Genomic DNA, 20,332 nt, shown 5'->3' with positions numbered 1-20,332 from the left:
GATGATTGATCTTTAACTGTGGTTCACATGTGTTTCCATCTATTTTTCTTTCCTCTCACCATCTCACCACTTTAATTATTCTGCATTTATTTTTTATTTATTTTTCTTCAGGTTGCTGTTGATTATTGGCAATTTTTCATGATTTTAGAAAATGCTGAAATACAAAAACTGAACTTGTCCTGAACTCACTTTGCATTTTTTCTTGAGAATAAATGAACAACAATTAACATTTCACTGCTTTAATTTAAGTTTTCCACTGCACAGCAGCAGCAGCAGCAGAAGGTCAATACGACTCATGACCAGAAGAGGTCACTACACAACAAGATACCAGACGCTGTCGGTGTTTGGGACGTTTCACATGCTGTGTTCATCTAATTGTTTGCGTTTTTTTTTGGATATTGATATTTAAAGAGCATAATGCAACACATTTCCATGCAACTTCCCAGATTATTAGCGTTTGAAGAAGAAGAAGAAGAAGAAGAAGAAGAAGAAGAAGAAGAAGAAGAAATAACACTGTCTTGTTCTTATGAATAAAAACTACGAAACTAAACTAGCAGCAACACAGAGAAATAGCACAGTATACGAAAAAGTAATATAATTAAAGCAATAAATAATAAATAAATATTTTTCAGGTATCTGTCCTGTGTTTTGTACCAAATATTTTGTCTCTGTCTCTGTGTAAGTGTTTTTTGTAGTTTGTCTTCAGTTAAAATAACAAAAACAAAAACTATAATCAGATGGGACAACAAATAATAACACAGCAGCGAAAAATATCAATAATAATAATAATAATAATAATAATAATAATAATAATATATTAAAATATAATATGATAATAAATTAAAATACAATATAATAATAAATATATTTACATGTCGTTTCCCATATTGACATTGTATCTAAACACGTAAATGCTCTTTAAATAATAAATAACACAGCAGAGGATATAAAAAATAAAACAAAAATAATTTAATAGAAAATCATTTACAAGTACCTGTCTGATTCACAGACGTCATGGTGTTAATATATATATATGTATATATATTTGGGAGCAAGTATACCTGGGGTCGGAAGACTGCTTTTATTTTGAAGTCCAGGGGAAAGACGAGGGATTGAGGCTTTATTTTGAAATATCCAGCTCTCTAGGCACAGAGAGATAGAGAGAGAGGAGAGAGAGAGAGAGAAGGTGAAGCGACGCTGGCAACGGTAACTATGAGAGGAGACAAGTTCACGAGCCGAGCCAGGCTGCTCTGACAGCCGTTTGCCGTTCTGGAGAGAGCGCGAGACGGGACGACGTAAATAACCGTTGGACATACGTTTTTTTTTTGTTTTTTTTTTTTCTCCTGGTTGGATCCAACTGCTTCGCCTGGAGGAGGAGGAGGAGGAAGAGGAAGAGGAGACTGAGACAGGGCGACCGGACGAGTGGCTCCTCCAGCGGCGACGGTCCCGCTGCTAGCGAAACATGAACAAATACAACCGAGCGCCGAGCAGCCGTTCTCTGAGTGCCGTGGAGGTTAAGAGCAAGGTGGATATATTGGACGCTTCTTTGTCTAGTTTTAAACCTAGTGAGTCCCCCTCTTAGCTGGTAGCCGCTGTTAACTTGCTAATTTAGCCTGCTAAGTGGCTTTGACGGCGGTTTGTACGGTGTCGCACGTATCAGAAATAGGTATAAGCTAAACGTTATTTATTTTTGTTAGCCGTCTTTTACTAGCTTGTTTTGTTTTTTTTAAAAAAAAAAATCTAGCTTAATTATTTAAAACTTTATATGGGGCCGTAATTTGTGGTTAAGTTTTAGCTGGTTTAAGTTTGAAGGTGGAGGGTGACTGCTGTCACCTGTCACAGCCTCCTCCGCCGATCCTCTCCTTCCCTCACACACCAAATATTTGCCTCTTTAAGGCGGAATAAAGATCTCATCTTAGCTTATTAACGTTACTCGGGGAAAGGGGGGGCGTTTACACGTGTTAAATAGTGTTTACCCTTTAATTTAGGTCGGAAGATATGTATATTTTTTGTTATTTATTTATTTATTTATTTTTTTGTACCTGTGTGTGGACAGGTGTGATACGGTCAGCGGCACGTCTCCCTCCGCAGCAGGTTATTAGTGACAAACATGTTGAGGAATGAGACCCTAGGAATGTTATTACTTTTTATAACCAGTTTTATAGGCTTATTTAAATGTTATGACTCAATCTGATCACGTTGCTCAATAGATACAAGAGCGACAACAGACACCTTTCTACCGCCAATTTACAGAGTCTTTGTTTCATGCCCTGTTATTAGACCCAAAGAACCTAATCAAACTATCAACAGAAACATACGTGTGCATTTATATATTCAGGAAAATGAATCATTCGTACATATCAGTTAGTGGAAAGAGTACCTCCGTAATGGCTGATCAGTTGTCGACAGTGGCTTTAAAATAATTTGTCTAGAACCGCTTCATTTCTGAGATGTTTGTGGGGTTTTCCCACATGAACTGTTGAACATTTCTATTGTGGTCTGAAGCATTGATTTTGTTTTTCTTTAACTACTCATTTGTATGACAACTTGCATGCTTTGTGTCATTGTCTTTGTAGTATTGTCTTTGCAGCGTTTCTTAAGATTCACGTCACAGACAGATGTGTGTTTCCTTTCTTTTAGGATTTTCTGGTGAGACAGTGGTATTAGTAGCGCTCCCCTCAGATTATCTGCATTAAAGTGACTGAAAGTAGACGAAGAGAAAGCAGTCACACAAGCGGAACAGAGAGACTATATGTGTACATTTATTTTTGAGTAGGGAAGTTAATCATTTGTTCATATCTGTGAGTTGTAAAAGGATCTGGTGTGACTGCCTTGTGCAGCAATAATTAAATGTTTTCGGTAACTGTTGATCAGTCATCTTCAGTGTTTTGGTAGAATTTTAGCTCATTCCTCAGCGAAGAACTACTGCGTGACCCAGTTTCTTCTCAGTTTCAGCTCGTGGACAGATGTCCTGATGTTTTCTTATGGAATTAACTGGTATAATTCAGAGTTCACTCGTTATTCAATTATGACAAGTTGTCCCAAACAAGGACGTTATCACCTCCCATGTTTCATGGAAGGGAAGAAAGTTCTGATGCTGGAATGTGGTGTTGTTTCATCTCCAAACACCATCTTCTACTTTGGTCTCATTTGTCCACAAAACATTTTACACAGTCGTCTTCTTGCTTGTCCACATGATGTCTTAACAAACTGCAGACAGGTAGCAACTTAGCTTGGTAGCGAGGCAGGCTAACAGGTGTCCAAGGTTGACAGAGAATCGTAGATCATCAGCACTCTGCAACAGTAACCACAACAACTGGTACTTCTCTTCAACATCGGCAACTGCGCAGTTGGCGCTTCCGCCACCGCCTGAAGATTAGGCATCTGCAGCCATTGATCCAGTCAAACCACACTCATTACTCATAAGCCATCGAGATGTTCTGTGGGAAGGCGGTGAAAACACACAATCCCCTTTTTTTTTTTTTTAATATAAGCTGCATACAAACCTGCTGTCAGGCAGCCTCAATGAAGCTGTGCTTGAATGTTCTGTATCCTCAAACGTAGAGATACACTCATCACAAAGAGTCCATTAATAATTCATCACATGTGGCGGTGTGTTTCTACACATTGGATGAAAGACTCTTGACATGCAGACTACAAAGCTTTAGACATTATCTGGGCTGCCAGAACATTGTATGTTTATCAGTGAAAGCTCCAAATCTCCAACCCGTTACTTAATTTTCTTTTAGCACATGTCCGTTATGTCACGGTTGCAATTTTCCTTATGTTTATGTGTGTTTTAGTTTGCGTGTTTGTGCTCATGTGTGATTGCCTGTCCCAGTTTGGTGCAGAGTTTCGTCGGTTCTCTCTGGATCGGTCGAAGCCGGGCCGCTTCGATGAGTTCTACGGCCTGTTACAGCACGTGCACCGCATCCCCAACGTGGAGTTGCTGGTGGGCTACGCCGACGTGCACGGCGACCTTCTGCCCATCAACAACGATGACAACTACCACAAGGCCATCTCCATGGCCAGCCCTCTGCTCAGGCTGTTCCTGCAAAGGAAAGGTAAGAGAAAAGACCTAGTTTCCATCTGTTTGTCAGACAAAGCATTGAGCTAAGAAACAATTGGGGCTTTATGTATTTTGTAGAGATGCTTAAAAAAAAAATCAAATAGAATTCTGAAATGCTACAGTGTTAGTTTTTTCATGTTTTGCCCACATTGTGCTGTGATTGTAAACAAACTACTAAACGTTTGTCCTCTAGCTTTGTCCTTTGGTGTCCCACTTCTCACCCACATGGCTGAACATCAGCAGTGGGCAGTCAACATTTCACTGTACAGCTGGACAAAAGAAAGTTGCAGAATATTTGCTGTTTTATTGTTTTTTAATCTGTGCCCACAGGGCATAACTCGTCTAGTTTGAATGTCATTGAAGCGCGGCAGTCTGCTGTGGAAATAAGGCTTTCAACTTCAGCAAAGACACTTTTCATTTGTTACTTCCTCACTGGCTCCAGTGAAATCTTCCCCACTGGTTCCAGTAATCATTGCGCTAATAGTGCTGCTGTTACAGAGAACATGGTATCATAGATTATTTCCTTATCTTTTCAGCAAATGGAGGACAATGTGTCTGACAACAAACAAACGTGTTTAGTTTGTTTCACTTGTCCAAGAAAATGCACAAACCCGTAAAATGTTAGCTACTTCTTTGATTTTGAGTTGCTAAACATCACCTGTTGAATACTAGGAGGACCCCAGGGTGAGCTTGCCCCTCGGGGGCAGACGGGGCTGTGCGCTCTGTTGTGTTTAAGCTGTCTCGATGTGCCATATGACCCTATAGAAGCTAAGCCACTTTGTCAGGAGGAGATTAGTGGGGTCACTGTGCAGCGCTGCATGGGACCATGTTTCAATTACACGCTCCAGACGCCCACCCCCCCACGCTGGGCTCACTTCTGCTCAAAATGCACCAAAACAAAATGTGGACATGCAGGCAAAGCAGGTGTCACGCGTCGGTCATCCACACTTGAAGATAAATTTGTACTCAGCCTTACACAGCCACAGCCCCCTGATTTGTCTACGCCTCCCGACTTCACCTTAATGCTGAGCAGTTTGCTGCCGGCTTAAAAGCCTCTGCAGCGTGCGGATGTAGCAAATTGGCAGCTTATATGGTTTGATATGGATCTGCAGACACCAGTTATTATCTGTAATGATGGCTCTAGTCTAGCAAAAGGTAATGGCTTCTCAGTGTTGGCGCCAAGTCAGAAACATTTTAACACTAAACTCTAAACGCAGGTTGTTTATCTGGAAAGTTTCGACCATAGATATCTAACATGATGTCGGATTGGCCCTTATTGTCTTGGCTTTCTGATTGGTTTGTTGACCACCAACCAGCGGCTTCCTGCCTCTTGTCATATCGCGACTTTAGATAAAATGTTATGGAAATTACATAAATCTCCAAAACCAATGACAGTTTTAGTTTTACGTAAGATTGTTTTGAAACTGAAATATGTATCCAACCTGCAGGTTACACAGGTGCAAGACAGCTGGTCACAGTTTTCAGCTCTTGGCTGTTGAGTTATTCCACTAAACCAGTTTGTGTTCAGTGCACCACATCAGTCCATAGTCTGTACTCTAATGTAGGCCTACTAGTTTGTCCGTTAAGATGGTGAGGTAATTATATAAAATGTCTCTCTGGTGGTCAATAGTCAGATGTGACCAGATTTCTCACTGTTGCATAAGAGCAGGACTTCAGACAAAGCGGTAGTGTGGGCCAAGGTTTATTCCTCCATGGCCTTCATGGAATAGCACAATGAAATCTTGGTACGCGGATCTCGGCACAGTTCAGTTTCATGAAGGTTATTTTTAGCTCTTCACTTTATTTGTCTGGAAGACTTAAAAATCCAGACTGAACACAGGCTGCGCTGCTCCGTGGTTTTTTTGTTCATTCATTGTTGTGCAGATGGGTCTGTGGAGGGATACGGGGTCGGATGTTGGGACTCCGAGTGTATGTTGTTGTATTGTTGCAGTCTGGTTCCAGAATAATGCCCACATTGTTGTTGTTGTTTCTGAATTGGCGCTTGCATCGGCAGCCATTAGTATCTTATTGTTCCCTGCTGAGAAACGGGGTGAGTGCTTGTGCCAGTCATTTTTTTTTTTTTTTTTTTAATTGCTTCAACACACACCAGCTCAACGGAGCAGCACCGGGCATCCCCTACACCCACACCCCCCATCTGTGGACAATGTGTTCACGACTGTGGGGCTGGCAGACGTGTCCAGTGTTTACTGGTTGCTATAGCACCACTGAAGAGGCCTGTTCATGGGTGGATTAACAGTGGTGGATCCTCCTTAAGGCTGATAGGAGCTACACAGCATCCTAGGAGTTCTGCTGTTAGCATCTGAACAGCATAAACCATCTAAATTAAATTTTACAAGATAATTTGTGACTTAGACATATCTGTCACTGATACTGTCATGAAGAGTACAACCTTAATAATTATCTACATTCTGCATAAAAATGACTCAATCGCAACTGGTTTCTTGAATTATGATTGATAGTTTCACGTCTTGCATATAGTTTTTCTTTTTTTGTTTTTACAGTGGATCTTTCCGATCTTCGTGGCTCTAGTTTGAGTTGACATTTTAAACGTAAATACTACACTATTTTATTGTTTTACTGAGGTTCAAAAACTTGCAACCTGCTCGTTTAAAATGACAAATTGACTGCTCGTGTTGTCAGCTCGGGGGAAACTGTGCGACACGCCCAGATTCTGTTTGATTGGCTGTAAATACAGTTGCATAAGAGGTGTTTTCCAGGGTTTGACACTGTTTGCCTTTATCAGTCATCCAGGACACATTTTGTGTCTTCGGGAACATTGCAGCTTGTCATCCATGTAGTGGTGGCAGCTTTTTAACGCAGTCCCTTCTGAGTGTATTTGTTTGTTTGGTCACGTTGTGCACTGATCACGCGGGTTGAACGGCTTATAACTTTTAACCTGTAAGGCACCGGGGGAAGAGAGGGACAGGAATTGCTTGGATTTGCGTATACCAGCAGGGACTGCCTCAGTAATGAGTAACCAGCACATGAGTCATCAGTCCATAGAAATGGAAATGTACACTGAGAAAGTACATGTTCCAATACAAAGTCTACCCACCCTATAACGAAGGAAACAGCTCCGAGTGTGATAAGCAATGTGCTTAATCTGTTAAGGAATGAAGGGGAGTGACCACGTAGGTGCAAAAGTGATAAAGATAGACATTATAATAATCACAGAGAACCACATGAAACAAAGAAGATGATCTGGAGTAGGGATGTCCCGATCAAGTTTTGTCACCCCGATCTTTTGACACTTTTTAATCATCAGTATCGGCTGATCCAAGTTTCGATTTGGACCTTAAATAAACATAATCTCCTCCCTTGGAAATTCATTAAGGCTTTTCTTATCTTATTTATTCTGCTAGATCACGTGTGCACTTTGCGGCTGGATTATATCCAATAAGTCTATATATAGAGTTGTCAAATTTCAAGATCAAGTTGGTTGTATAGAAAAATCTGAACATTTTATTTAAGAAAAAAAAGGAAAGATGAAACTAGAGGTAAAATACTGTTTTATAAATATCAAATTAAATCAGGAAAATAGTGGCGATAACTAGTTTAAAGCAAGAGCGATGTGCCAAACGGGCGTAAAGGACGTGAGGATAACAACCGAGTATGAATTATTCCTCAGGATGCCTCTGTGCGACGAGCGAAGGAATGATAGACTCTCCGCACTTAAGGTGGTTTGCCTGGAGGAGGAACGTAACTCGGGCCTGATAAGAGCGATGGAAGGATGAAAGGGAGAGAGAGTAAACAGTACCAAAGAGGGGAGTAATGTATAAGGCATTGTTAAGGCAGAGGCATGTAATTAGAGATGTAAGGGGGGGGGGGAGTAGTGTAAGTGTGATAGGAATGCAACTAGGAGGTAGAGAGCGAGGGAGGAGGATAGTGGGAATAGTATTAGCGAGGGAGGAATGCAGAGTGAGGCCCAAGCCGGGGAGGGTGAGAGAGAGAGAAAGAGAAAGAAAGAAAGACGTGAAGAGAGGGGGAGAGATGGAGAAAGAAAGAAGGGAGGAAGGGACAGAGGGGGGGCATTTTTGCGTGGAATGCAGCCAAGCTCTGATCACGTCTGCTGGCTAGATTAGACAGGACAGCGGGCCAGACTGGACGCTGGGCTCCAGAGCCAGACTCAGTCAACGCGGGGGTATAGATGGAGAACAAGGGAAAGAAAAGCAGGGAGAACATTTAAAGATGGGAGAGTGGAGAGAAACGGGCCAAAAACCCCCGACCGTATCCCTTTTTAAACCTGACTGAATGAGACTCTGTGCAGGCTGCTAAAGGATGGAGGGAGGGAGGGAGGAAAGGGGGGAGGGAGGATGGATGGCTTGGATGGAGGACGAGTAAAGTCGACGGGACTCCAGCCTCTGAACTCCAGAGTCCAGTCAGAATTTCTTCGCTCAAAGTTGGTTCACAAAGATGATTGAATAGAGGAGTAGGGAAGGAAACGGTCGGAGCTCCGAGGGGGGAAGGAAAAAAAAAATGTCTGGATGAGAAATGTGGAAGGAGGGGTGAAATATGCACCGGGAGGAGTGAGGTGAGGTGAGGGAAGGGTGAGGGTGAGTCAGTGGGCAAAGTGACCTGTTGACTACTGAACTAATATGGATAAACTGAGAAACAATGGAGGGACGGACTGAGGAATGCAGCTGAGGAACAAGAGTTAAAAAAGGAGACTGTATTTGTTTTGCTATATAAACGAGAAGTCTGTGTGATAAGTTATTACTACTTTATGAATGAACATTTTGAGCTGAGAGTTAGAGAGCTTCTGAGATTCTGGCCCGTGAGCACAGATGTGCTGTACTTCTTGCATTTTTTAATTAAAACACATTCCTTTCCCGTTCCCTGTGCTCGGCGCGGCTGCTGCAGCGGCGATATCGATATGAATCACGATAGCTGATACGCTTATCTGTTGGTTTTCTTTCAGCGCACCATTCCAACATTATTTACCCTGGCTGGCTGAGCACCAGTCAGTCCGCAGGCTCCGACACGCAGCTCCCCCAACACTGTTGCCTAACTACTGTCACTGTTTGCACTTCATTCGCTTTTAATCCCCTTACTCTCAAGAGTTGTTACACATTTACAAACTGATCATTTTTTTCCCCCGTGGCTGTAAAGAAAATATTTTTAGCGTCTCTCTGAATGTGCTCAGTCCTTACACCCTGCCATGAGTGAAAGGACCGAGCCAATTTTGCCTCTCTTGAGAGAATTTCTCCTTTGTGCCACCTTCCCGCTTTCGCAGCTCAGCGTGATGTGTTGTCATTAGAACCACAAAGAGGAAATTTCTCTGTAGCTTTTGTAAGTTGTTTACCTGCACAGCTGGATCCCCATGATCTACTGCATCTACTGGAACAGCATCCACCAGGGACCCTTTAAACACACCTACAGTCAAATGAGTGTTATTATAATAAATTATTAAGAAAGAGCCCTAAAATGAAACATGTATCATGCACATTTAAGCTAAGATTAGGATGTGTTGGTGAGTGTGCGCTGATAGGCCGTGTGTGCTTTCTGCTGTTTTCTTAGTAGAAAAAGAACAGGTGTTACTTCAGGAGTCATGAACGGTACCAGCCTCCTGAAACTGGATCCGCTAAATGGAATTCAGCCATTATTCAATTCATTATTTCATCATTCACACCTCTGCTTTCCCCGTTAGTGAAAGTTCAAAGTTCTGGTTAATGTGATTTACGTGTCTCATAGATGCTTTCAGGCTTGTTGCAGTCTGCTAAAAGCCCATCTTGCCCATTGAAAGTTTGTCTTATGTCCAGGACTTTAAACTGGATGCGTTCAATCAGATTGGATGTTAACGCAAGGTCTGAACGTGCTAATAACATTAGCAACCACATCTAACTGTTGACCGACTGTCTTCTCTTCCAGAGGCAGATGCCGTAGTCAGGAAAGAGTCAGAACCGCAGAGTCCTCGTCCCTGTCGCTCTCCAGTAAAGTCCTTACTCAGATGCATCAGCGGCAGGCTTGTAAAACTAGTCTCGGGTTCCCCCGTGGGTCCACGTGGCTGCTCCGTTCCCCCGTCTTCTAGTCCTCCGTGGAGGAAGGCAGGGTCAGACTTGGATCTTGCCACCTCACCGCAGACTCCCCCCCTTTCCTGTAACCTAGTCCTGAAACCAGCATTCCCAAGTAGCCTTCCCCTGTCCTGTCCCACCCTCCGTCCCCCCCCTGTCCCTGCTCTCTGCTACTCTGAGCCCCAGCTCTGCTCCAATTACCACCAGCTCAGTCCACACTGTGACTTATACTGGTCCGGAGAAGGAAGATGGAGGCAGAACTAGGGACAGAAAAAGGAGCATAGTGACTAAGGAACAAGTTGAGTGAAGTTGGAGGACAGGAGCTATTATAGGAAGCAGAAAATCCACCTGTGTCAGCACAAAATAGATTGATGGAATTGCTTCATGTTGCAGTTTTCCAGAGTGAAGCACACGGACACAGAGAAAAACCTGAGTGAAAACTGTCAAATAAAAATGCATTCAGTCTGGATTAAAGCGGATAATGACTTAATGCGTTATTTTACATCATGCCGTGCTATATTAAGTTGGTTTCCTCAAGTGTGTGGATTTGAGTCGGGTTCTTTTTTTGACAGATGGCTCCTGTCAGGACAAAGTAATAAAACGGGACTGATGAGATTATATGATGAGGCCCAGACGCAGGCTAATATTCTCTAGTCGGAGTCTTTTGAATAATGGATTTAATTAGTAATAATCCTTCAAGTTGTCAGTTCAGTTACACGTCGAGGCTTCCTTTGCTTGAGCTCGCCTCACACTTCTTTTAAATCTCTGCAGCGTGTTGCTTTCCCAAAAACACCTCGCTCCTATCAGGGGTTAAAAAAAAAAAAATCAATAAAATCCTTGCATCGATTTGCAAATTTACAACTTTCTTCCTCATTCTCTTAAAGCTGGATCTTTAAAGTTTGACAGCAGAGAGGAGCTGCACAAAAGCAAAGACACATATACAAGTTGCAATACTTAGAATATCGTGGAAATATCACCAATATCTGGAACCAATGACAAAACTACTTCCATCAACGTCTCTATGATGAATGATTGAAAGGAACTGAAACATGCTGAAATATCTCTAAATGAATTGTTAAAGAATTGAGTCAGTATATAAGCAGCGATAGCCGGCTCTAATCAGCTCTCGTTCTTGCCCCTGTTTGTCCTCTCCTCTCAGCGCTCTCTCTCTCTTCGACCTCCCTCCTTCCATTTCTTTCTCCCTCCCCTTATCAGCAGCATTAAGGAACTTTTATCTGGGCTGTGCCAGGGAGGTATGCTCACCACACCAGGAATAGCAACCCTCCGGGAATTTACTCCTTTTGAAAAGTATTTTCTTATCACCTTTCTCCGCTCTTTTTAGTTTCTGCTCTATCCCTCTTTCCCACCTTGCTGCACCTCTGCTGTATTTCTGCAAGGTTTCTGTGGAGGCTTAAAAAGTCTAAGATTTGATAATCCCAAATTTAAGGACTTAAAAAGTCTTAAATACGAGCATATTTTCCATTGTAAGTCTTAAATCCTTACATCCATTTATTACCTCTTCGTTTGCAGTTTCATTTTTCCTTATTTAACCCACAATGGTGGTAAAAAAAAAAATCTTAAATTTCACTTAGAAACCATGTCCTCGAATTCCTTTCCTTTAGTTTAATACCACTCCTGCTTTCTCTCATCCACACCAGTGCACACTGACGCCCCCCCCCCCCGTTTCCTCCCCCTCTCGTATCGTTCGGTGTCAGGAACAGCGCGGCACCAGCTGTGGTGAACATCCAGGCTCAGTCGTCAACAAACTTGACTGTTTCCAGATCGCTGCAACCTTCAGCCGATCCTCATCTTGTTTTTTTTTCTCCGTCTCGATCCTTGAGACGCGTTGTTATGAATTTTTTTGTCGCATTTTAGGAGTGCGAGCAGGAAGCTCGCCCCTGAAAATTTAGTAGGGAAAGAGAATTCAATCAAACAAATGAACAGAAATATTCAAAATTTTCATTTATTCATTTTAAAAGAAGTATTATTTGCAGACCTTTGAGCTGCAACGGTATGTGAACCCTTGATTTCAGCATCTGGTGTGAACCCCTTGTGTAGAAATAACATAAATAGCAACGAAACGTTTCTGGTACCTGCTGATGATGTTCCTGCAGAAGCTTTTACCTCCCAGCCCATTCAGAGTTGGATCGTGATACATTCAGACTCTTTAGAGATGGTTTTGTAGCCTTTTCAAGATGATTTTGGCTTTGAAATGAACTTGTTATCCTGGAGGAGAAGTGCACTTGTAATTGCAACTCATTTTAGCTCTTTTTTTCCTGACTAAACAAATGTTATTTGTGTTTTATTTGTTTGATTGGCTTCTCTTTACATTACAGCATAATTCACCATAGATTCAAATGTCTGTGAACTGTTCCCAAGGCCTCTATCTGTAACTGTGCTGGTCTGTTTGTAAGTAGCTGCTGTAAGATTCACGTTACATTCATTGCTTCAGTGTTTGGTGGAAGCAACAGTGATCGTGGTGATAATGTGCTTACGTAGCCGTCATGTACGTCCTTCCTCAAAATGATGTATCACCTGGACGCTGTCTCAGGTTTCCCTGATGCACGGTTACCAGGAAGTAATGGATTGTTGTGTGGTTGTGGAGGGTGTTGAATAAGGGTGCGTAATGCGAGTGCTGTTAGCAGGTGCACGCTCGAATGCTCTCGCTGCAAGGAAGTGTGTTGATGTCATTATTCTAGGTTTTGTTACGGTTTTTATAGCGCGTAGAATCTGTCTTCTCTAAAATTAGAAGTTGATAGGTGTGGCACGTTGTAAATGCCTGTGCTTTCCACTCACTCTGTGTCATTAAGTCTGGCGCTTTCTAAAGCCAGTGTTCAGAGTGTGTGGATAATAAAGCGTCGGGTGAAATGATGTGTCCAGCCATGAAGGGCTTTCCTCTCCTCGTCACAGGCCTTTTTTTTTCTCAGCGTCAGGGTGGAGGCGCATTAGTTCACCCCGTCTGTGTTTGTGTGTGTTACGCTACAGGGAGGAGTGACAAAGCGTCGCTGTGTGTGTCCTTTTCTTCCAACGTCGTGTCGCTGGCTTTTCATTTTCTCCTCCGCTGCTCTGCTTCCTTCGCTGCTCGCTAACTCCATTCAAAGTGTGGGAAATCAGAGCAGCCGGCGCATATTTGAAATACCTCGGAGACATGTGCAGGGATGCGGCGAGTGTGTGTGCGGCTAATGATTGTGATGCTGCGCAGGTGTATCTCAGGTTTAGTGTTACACTTCAACAAAGTTAATGGTGATTAAAGCGTAGAAGTAAAAAAAATCTTCTCGCTTTGTCTGTGCCCGTGAGATTAAAATAATCGGATCCACACGAACCAAATCCCTGTTGACAAGTTTCAAATTATACCATCATAGAGCTTTTCTGTCTCCTCCCCTCATAGTTCACATCTGACTGTTTCCACAGTGGAAACCTTCAAGTGTTTACATCACAACAACTTTTAAATGAAACTTTTAAATAAAGGACAAGATGTGCAGGTTGACATCTTGAAGCAGGTGTCGTCTTGGTTCAAGACTTAAAGTTAAAGTCTCCAGATGAAACTTACTGTAACAGGCTGAAATAAATCATTAATAAAGTTTATCACATTGGAGAATAATTCACTTGCATTAGTTACTCTTTAAGTATTTATTTATTATTGCATCATAGTGATAAAAATAGTAACAAAAAAACAAAGCGACCTTTATTGTTGCTGAGTCACGGTCCTTTTAAAGATGATTCGGTTAAACATCAGCCAGCGAGTTATTTGGAGTATGGGTGTAAAAATATTTTTTAACCGTGTGTGTATATAGAAACAAAGAAGAACGAGAAGGTCATTTGTGTAAGTGAGGTTCTGTGTGTACAGTGTGAGTGCGTATTGACTCGCCTGAAGGTTCTCGTAGCCAATTAGACCGAGAGCGTGCGCGCTCCGATAATAATGTAGTTATAGTTCGTCAGGGCGTCACGTTTCTCACCACAGCATCATCGCTAACTACAGATAAAACATCTAAATGTTGTTTACGCGTATTTGCAGGTCGTCGTAGGCTCATTAACCGCGTCTCTTTGCTGCTCTGTGCGTTTTTAGTGTGCGAGCACCTGAGTGTGCAGCTCTTCTTGAGTGGCCCTCGAGGGACCGTCCCTTTCTCCTTCCTCAGCTCCGACTCCGACTGTCGGGTCGGGTCTTTTGTATGTTGGGGGTGGAGGTTGGATGGTTTAGATGAGAAGAGAAGTTCAGACAAGAGCCAGATCTTTGTATGACGGCTGTGCTGCAAAGAAACAACGACAAAGGAGAAGCTATAGCTAAAAAAAAAAAAGCTGTGGGAAGTTTTGTTTCTGCATTTATTGTTGGTCCTTAATGCCGAGTCCTGCTGCAGATACGTTAAATGTGTGTACGCTAAACTCGTGGCAACTCATGGGAACCGAAACACGAGACCGTCGCTCTTTCCAGGGACAATCGATCCTTTTGTTTTGGTTGTAGGATGCAGAGGGGAGTGGTGGTGGTGGTGGTGGTGGTGGGGGGGGCATGTACCTGTCAGAACCTGAGAGCCTGAATGTTTATCAGCCACCGGGGGTGGTTTATTTTCCCAGATAGGAGTGTTCAGTGTAAGAGCGCCTGGGCTTTATTTATAGAGCTCTTTCATCTAAAAACAGACTTTAAGGAAAAAAAAAAAAACGGCAAACTGAGAGGGATTTGGAAAAAGGTGAACGAGCTGACGTAACTAAAAAGACAGATATAAAAATAGCTTAAAAACTGACACAAACACGGACTGTGGTCCTGCAAAAACAAAAAAGAATGATGTTAATGTTTAGCTGCTTGTATTATGTTGGTTAACTATTACAGAGCCAAGGTCCAGCTTTTCACTCTGTTACCTGGTCGGCCTCAGACGTATCAGCTGTGTTAGGTTAAAGTCTATAACGTCATGATAATGTTGTGTTTTCCTGCTTAAAATGCGCAAAAATATTCTTGCATCTAATGTGACTTTTAGAACCAATTATTCAAAGAGGAGTAAAATAAGAACAATGACACATTAAACACTTACAGGATGTGGCTCAGTAGGTAGAGGCAGTTGTTCACGACCCAGAGTTATAGATGTTATATAGTTAAAGAGGAAAGTGGCCTGACCCCCCCACTCCTTCTCAATGCTTTCCACTCTCAGTGGGGGCCCCACAGTGACCTGCATCCAAATACACAGTCATGGAAATAGTACAAAGTTCCACCGTTTGATTCGCTGTCGTCTTTCAGGACTGAAAATCTCTTGTTTTCAGTCATTTTTAAGCAGAAACGTAGAAGTTCCTGAATCGTGCAGCTGCTTTTAAACAGCACAGAGTCTCTCACTCAGATATTCGATGCTTTCATACGTTTTGTTTCAGCGTGTTGCCCCTGCCCTCCTATCAAATCATTTTCTTTAAAGCATATCCCAGACTTAGAGTAGAGGATTAGTTGGGGCAACGTCTCTAACACCAGGCGTATGCTCATTAGAACGATAACGCAGCTCACCACCATATGGACGTGCGAGGCTGTAAGCGGCAGATGTAGGATGATTCGGGTCCACAGAAGGAGTGGGAGAAGGAGCTGAGGACCCAGTTAGTTGGCTGGTGCGTTATTCTGTATCAGACCTGAGGGGTGAACAGCGGGGATGAACGTGTGCTCAGCACCGACGCCCTGCAGCGACGCCTCAAGCTGCCGAGAGCAAAGCGTTATTCATTCCCCTAAATGACATGATGCAAGAGGACGTCAGCCTCAGTAACAGTCTGATGTGTAACGAGCTCAGCACGGTATCAATGGAGAAATCAACCAGCTTTTGTTAACATCCCCCTTCTTCTCTTTTCCGCCTCCACCTTTGTCCTCCACTTCTGCTTCTCCACTTCCTCTGTCTCTTTTTTTTTGCAGAAGAGGCTGATTACTCGACGTTCGGTACAGATTCGCTGACCAGGAAGAAGAACAACGTCCTTTCAGCGGTTCTCCTGCGGCCGGACGCCAACAGGAAAAAGCCGCCGGTGATCATCAGCCTCCCCAGAGACTTCCGTCCCGTGTCGTCCATCATCGACGTGGACATCCTCCCGGAGACGCACCGGCGCGTGCGGCTCTACAAGCACGGCCAGGAGAAGCCGCTGGGTTTCTACATCCGCGACGGCTCCAGCGTCCGCGTCACCCCGCAGGGGCTGGAGAAGGTGCCCGGGATATTCATCTCCCGCATGGTCCCCGGGGGCCTGGCGGAGAGCACGGGCCTGCTCGCCGTCAACGACGAGGTCCTGGAGGTGAACGGCATCGAGGTGGCCGGGAAGTCCCTGGACCAGGTGACGGACATGATGATCGCCAACAGCCACAACCTCATCATCACCGTGAAGCCCGCCAACCAGCGGAACAACGTCGTCCGCAGCGGAGGGGGCGCGGCGTCCGGTAGCTCGGGCCGCTCGTCGGACAGCGGCGCCAGCTACTACGGCGGCGGCGGCGGCGGCTACTCCTCGCAAGGCGGCGGCACCACCGGCGCTGCGGCCTCCGTGCCGACGCACATCATCCAGAACTTCCCCGTCGACGAGATGGACAGCGACGAGGAAGACGACGAGGACCTGGTGATCGAGGCGGGCGGCGAGGCCGAGCCCATCAGGCGAGCCTCCTCCAACTACAGCATGCCGTCGCTGCTTCGCTACGAGCCGCACCTCAACCTCCGCTCCGCCGCCGCGTCCGCCTCCGCCTCCGCCTCCGCCTCCGACGTCTCCATCAACGCCAACGGGACCCTGCCCACCAGCGGCGGCAGCAGCAGCGGCTCTTTAGGCAACGCCGCCTCGACCACGCCCTCCCCGGACAGAGCGATGGAGAGACGGAATCTGGAGGAGGACGGCACGATTATAACGCTGTAGGGTCTGGAAACACTGGAAACACTGGAGGAGAGAGACGAACCACTCGAGATACTTCCACAGATGCTGTGTGTGGGTGGTGGGTGGTGGTGGTGGGGGCCTTTACGGACCAACAAAAAAATCAAACACGGGAACATCACACTTGTGTCAAAACGGTGATCGTACCTGTGAAGCACATATGAAACATGACACTAATGCCTACGCGTTTGTACATCCTGACATTTACACACTTTCTTCACCTACATGCCAATGACCACGCGTGTGTGCCATAGAGGTGGTGACCCCCCCTAACCCCAACCCCCCAACCCCCCGTCTCGGCTCTACAGGCACAAATCTGTCCAAATCAAAGTGTCATTCAAGGTCCTGCTGCCCTCAGTAAAAATGTCTGAACCACTTGAAGCGCTTCTTCTTAACCTCCTGACGGTTGTTTGTGCTGGAGGGCAGAAGATTAACCCCCCCTCCCCCTCCATCCTCCCTCTCTCCATTTCAACTCAAACTCACTGAAGCAGAATTTGAGCTCGAGCTTTCAATCGACAATCGACAAGACTTTGCACGAAAGGCAGCAGCACCGCGGCCGTCAACCCTGAGCGCTGAGATCTGCAATAATACTGTAGTTTTTATTCAAAAAGAGATAAAAAAAACAAGTCTGGGCTCTTTGTTCGGCCTCAGGCGCTTTTATTAGCCGCTCTTATTAGGTATTTCTCCTCCGTTTACCTACTGTGGTAACGACTGACTGCTAATGAAAAGCTTTTGATCATTCTTTGGGACAACTTCCTCTACAATTAAGCCTGTGTTTTATATTATTTCACCTTTCTTTTTGTTTCCTTTTCCTCATCTTTGTCATTGTTCTTCTTATTGCTAATAATACCGGGGGAACGAGACGCGTTATCGTTTCATTTCCCCTTCACGTTTTGCTCATATTGCACTCATCTCCTTTCCACGACTAAGGGCTATTTCCCCAGCTGCAGGTGTACAAATGACAAAATGTGAATGTGATATTAATTCTGTTTGTTTTCGTCCCCCTGGACCAATATGGCGTAAAAAGCTTAAAGGTTTTCGTGCTCTTTGGGATTTTCTATATTTCTGCGTAAAAAAATGAATTAAAACATCACTGGATTTTCACACATCTCATTAGTCCCTCACAGATCTATAATATTTACTCACTTTCTGGTATAAACAAATGCACAAGTGTAATATTTTCTCATTGTCTACCATCAGGACTTGTGTGAGAATCCGCCGATGCTTTGATTTACGTTCACGCAGAGCGGAAAAAACTTGTGTCTCATCTCTGTGCTGCTCAGTTCATTCATCTCTGTGTTTTCTCATATGAAAACTATTCCCTCCAGTATTTCTGCAATATTTTGTCGTTCACGTGTAACGCTATTCGCAAACAACACGTCAGAAATGAGTCGACTTGTACAGTCACTAGAGGGAAACTGCCCCGGTTTCAAAGTGACGTACGGATCCGACTGAGTCACACTGAAAACATCACGCTGGACACAAGCTGATTCACACTCTTTATTTGGGGAAGGTGAGGCAGGTCTGCCCAGTGTGCACAGTGAGCTGTACTTTAATTGCTTTCATTGTGTGTGACGAACTTTGCTCGCAGCACGGACCCGACAGACTAAGAATCATTTTAAAAACCTTTAAAACCTCTTTTTTTTCACATTTTAAAACCTGTTTGAGGCAAGTTTGTAACGAGACGGCTTAAAAAATCAAGTTGTTTTACAGAGTTTAGGATATTTTAAGATAAAAAACTCAAGAAATATGTGTTTCAGGTCACAAGATGAAGTCACAGTTTTTGTTTGTGATCATGAGCCGCTTCAGGCTGATTTGTAATGAGGCCATTAAAAACTCTTCATAAGATGAATCCTGATAGTTTCAGGATAAAAAACTATACAAACTGTTTGTTTCAGGCCACGAAAAAAGTAATTATCACAGCTCATGTTACAGATCATGAAGCCATTAGAGGCGAATTTTTAAGGAGGGCTTTAAAAATCCAAGAGAAATATGTGTTTCTGTTTTTTTTTAAAGTGATTCTTAGAGGTTTTGTTCCTGATGCTGTAGATCAGTAACACTTATTGGAAACATCCAGTACAATTAAATTCTGCCGCTTAGTTCTTCCCCAGAGTGAGAGCGGACATCGATTATTTCAGCATTTACTCTCCTGTTAGGATTTCACACTAATCACCATCACACACACTAATGTTCATCATTCAAAGCTCCGTCTTTATTCTTTGGTATTTAACGTCTGTTTAATAATCAAGCTTTTCTGTTTAAGGTACTTTAAGGTACAGAAAAAACACAGCGATGACTCTGAATGGAAGACTTTTAAAAACCTTTTTTTTTTTTTTATTTATTGTCTTTACCACAGGACTCCGGGATTGTAACCATGGAAACGTTTTTTTTTTTTTTTTTTTAATATATATTTATTCTCTCTAATCATGTATCTGCAAATTTCCTTTCTTTTTACACATTTTAAGACTTTATTTTTTATAACTATGATGTTTTTTGTTATTGCTTCGGTCATAAATCTCATGGTACAGTCCATTTTTTCATTATTATAATTGTCTGTGCAAGACGTGACACTATTGCTTTTTTTTTTCATACTGTGAATTATTGTTTTGAGGGAAAAGAAACGAATTTAGCACTTCAAAACAGGCTAAATGTTTTTTTTTTTTGTTTGTTTTTTAATGATTGAGCAATGATTCTTGTTTGCCAGATAAATCCCGTGGTATAGATTTGTAATGAAGATTGTCAGTATTTTCATATCGATGCTATATAAATATATATCTATATATATATATATAATGTACAATTTTATCACATTAATTGAAAATGTTTTAAGATTCAACTGGAGATGTACGAATAAATAGATGTACACCTGTAACTGCTGATTGGAGGAGCTGGATAAAATAAACTAATATGTAGCAATACTCAATGTTTTTGTGAGGTTATTGTCATTATATTAAATTATATTATATTATATTATATTATATTAAATTATATTATATTATATTATATTATATTATATTACATTATATTATATTATATAGGGTGGGATTATACAAGAATATATACATAAAAAAATGATAACACTGAAAAATATATAGAGGAAAACAGAAACACAGGAATGGTAGTTAACATTTCTAAAATTGGTTAATAAATAAGGATTAATTTATTTATTATTGGAATAAATAAAAGGACAATCTTATATATTCTCATGGAAATAGATGTACACCTGTAACTGCTGGTTGGAGGAGCTGGATAAAATAAACTAATATGTAGAAATTTGGTGTCTCTTAGCTTTAGATGTAGAAGTAATTGTTATATTATATGATATTATAATAGATAAGTAGATAAATAAGTATACTTTAATAACAATGAAAGA

At 42.7% G+C, this 20,332-nt stretch overlaps 1 protein-coding gene across 1 annotated transcript; it reads left to right on the top strand.

Annotated features, from left to right (window-relative positions):
- Nucleotides 1–1,153: 1,153 nt before the first annotated feature.
- pard6b (par-6 partitioning defective 6 homolog beta (C. elegans)) lies at nucleotides 1,154–19,877 on the top strand. The gene is made up of 3 exons (XM_047603500.1): nucleotides 1,154–1,525; nucleotides 3,842–4,064; nucleotides 15,974–19,877. The coding sequence occupies exons 1-3, from the start codon at nucleotides 1,463–1,465 to the stop codon at nucleotides 16,942–16,944; spliced, it is 1,257 nt and encodes a 418-aa protein (XP_047459456.1). The 5' UTR covers nucleotides 1,154–1,462; the 3' UTR covers nucleotides 16,945–19,877.
- The last annotated feature ends 455 nt before the right edge of the window (nucleotides 19,878–20,332 follow it).

Source organism: Mugil cephalus, chromosome 1 (genome assembly GCF_022458985.1).
Source record: "Mugil cephalus isolate CIBA_MC_2020 chromosome 1, CIBA_Mcephalus_1.1, whole genome shotgun sequence".
In the NCBI taxonomy this organism is placed as follows: domain Eukaryota; kingdom Metazoa; phylum Chordata; class Actinopteri; order Mugiliformes; family Mugilidae; genus Mugil; species Mugil cephalus.
Note: the sequence above shows the minus strand (reverse complement) of the source record. Positions and strands in the feature narration are given on the sequence as shown.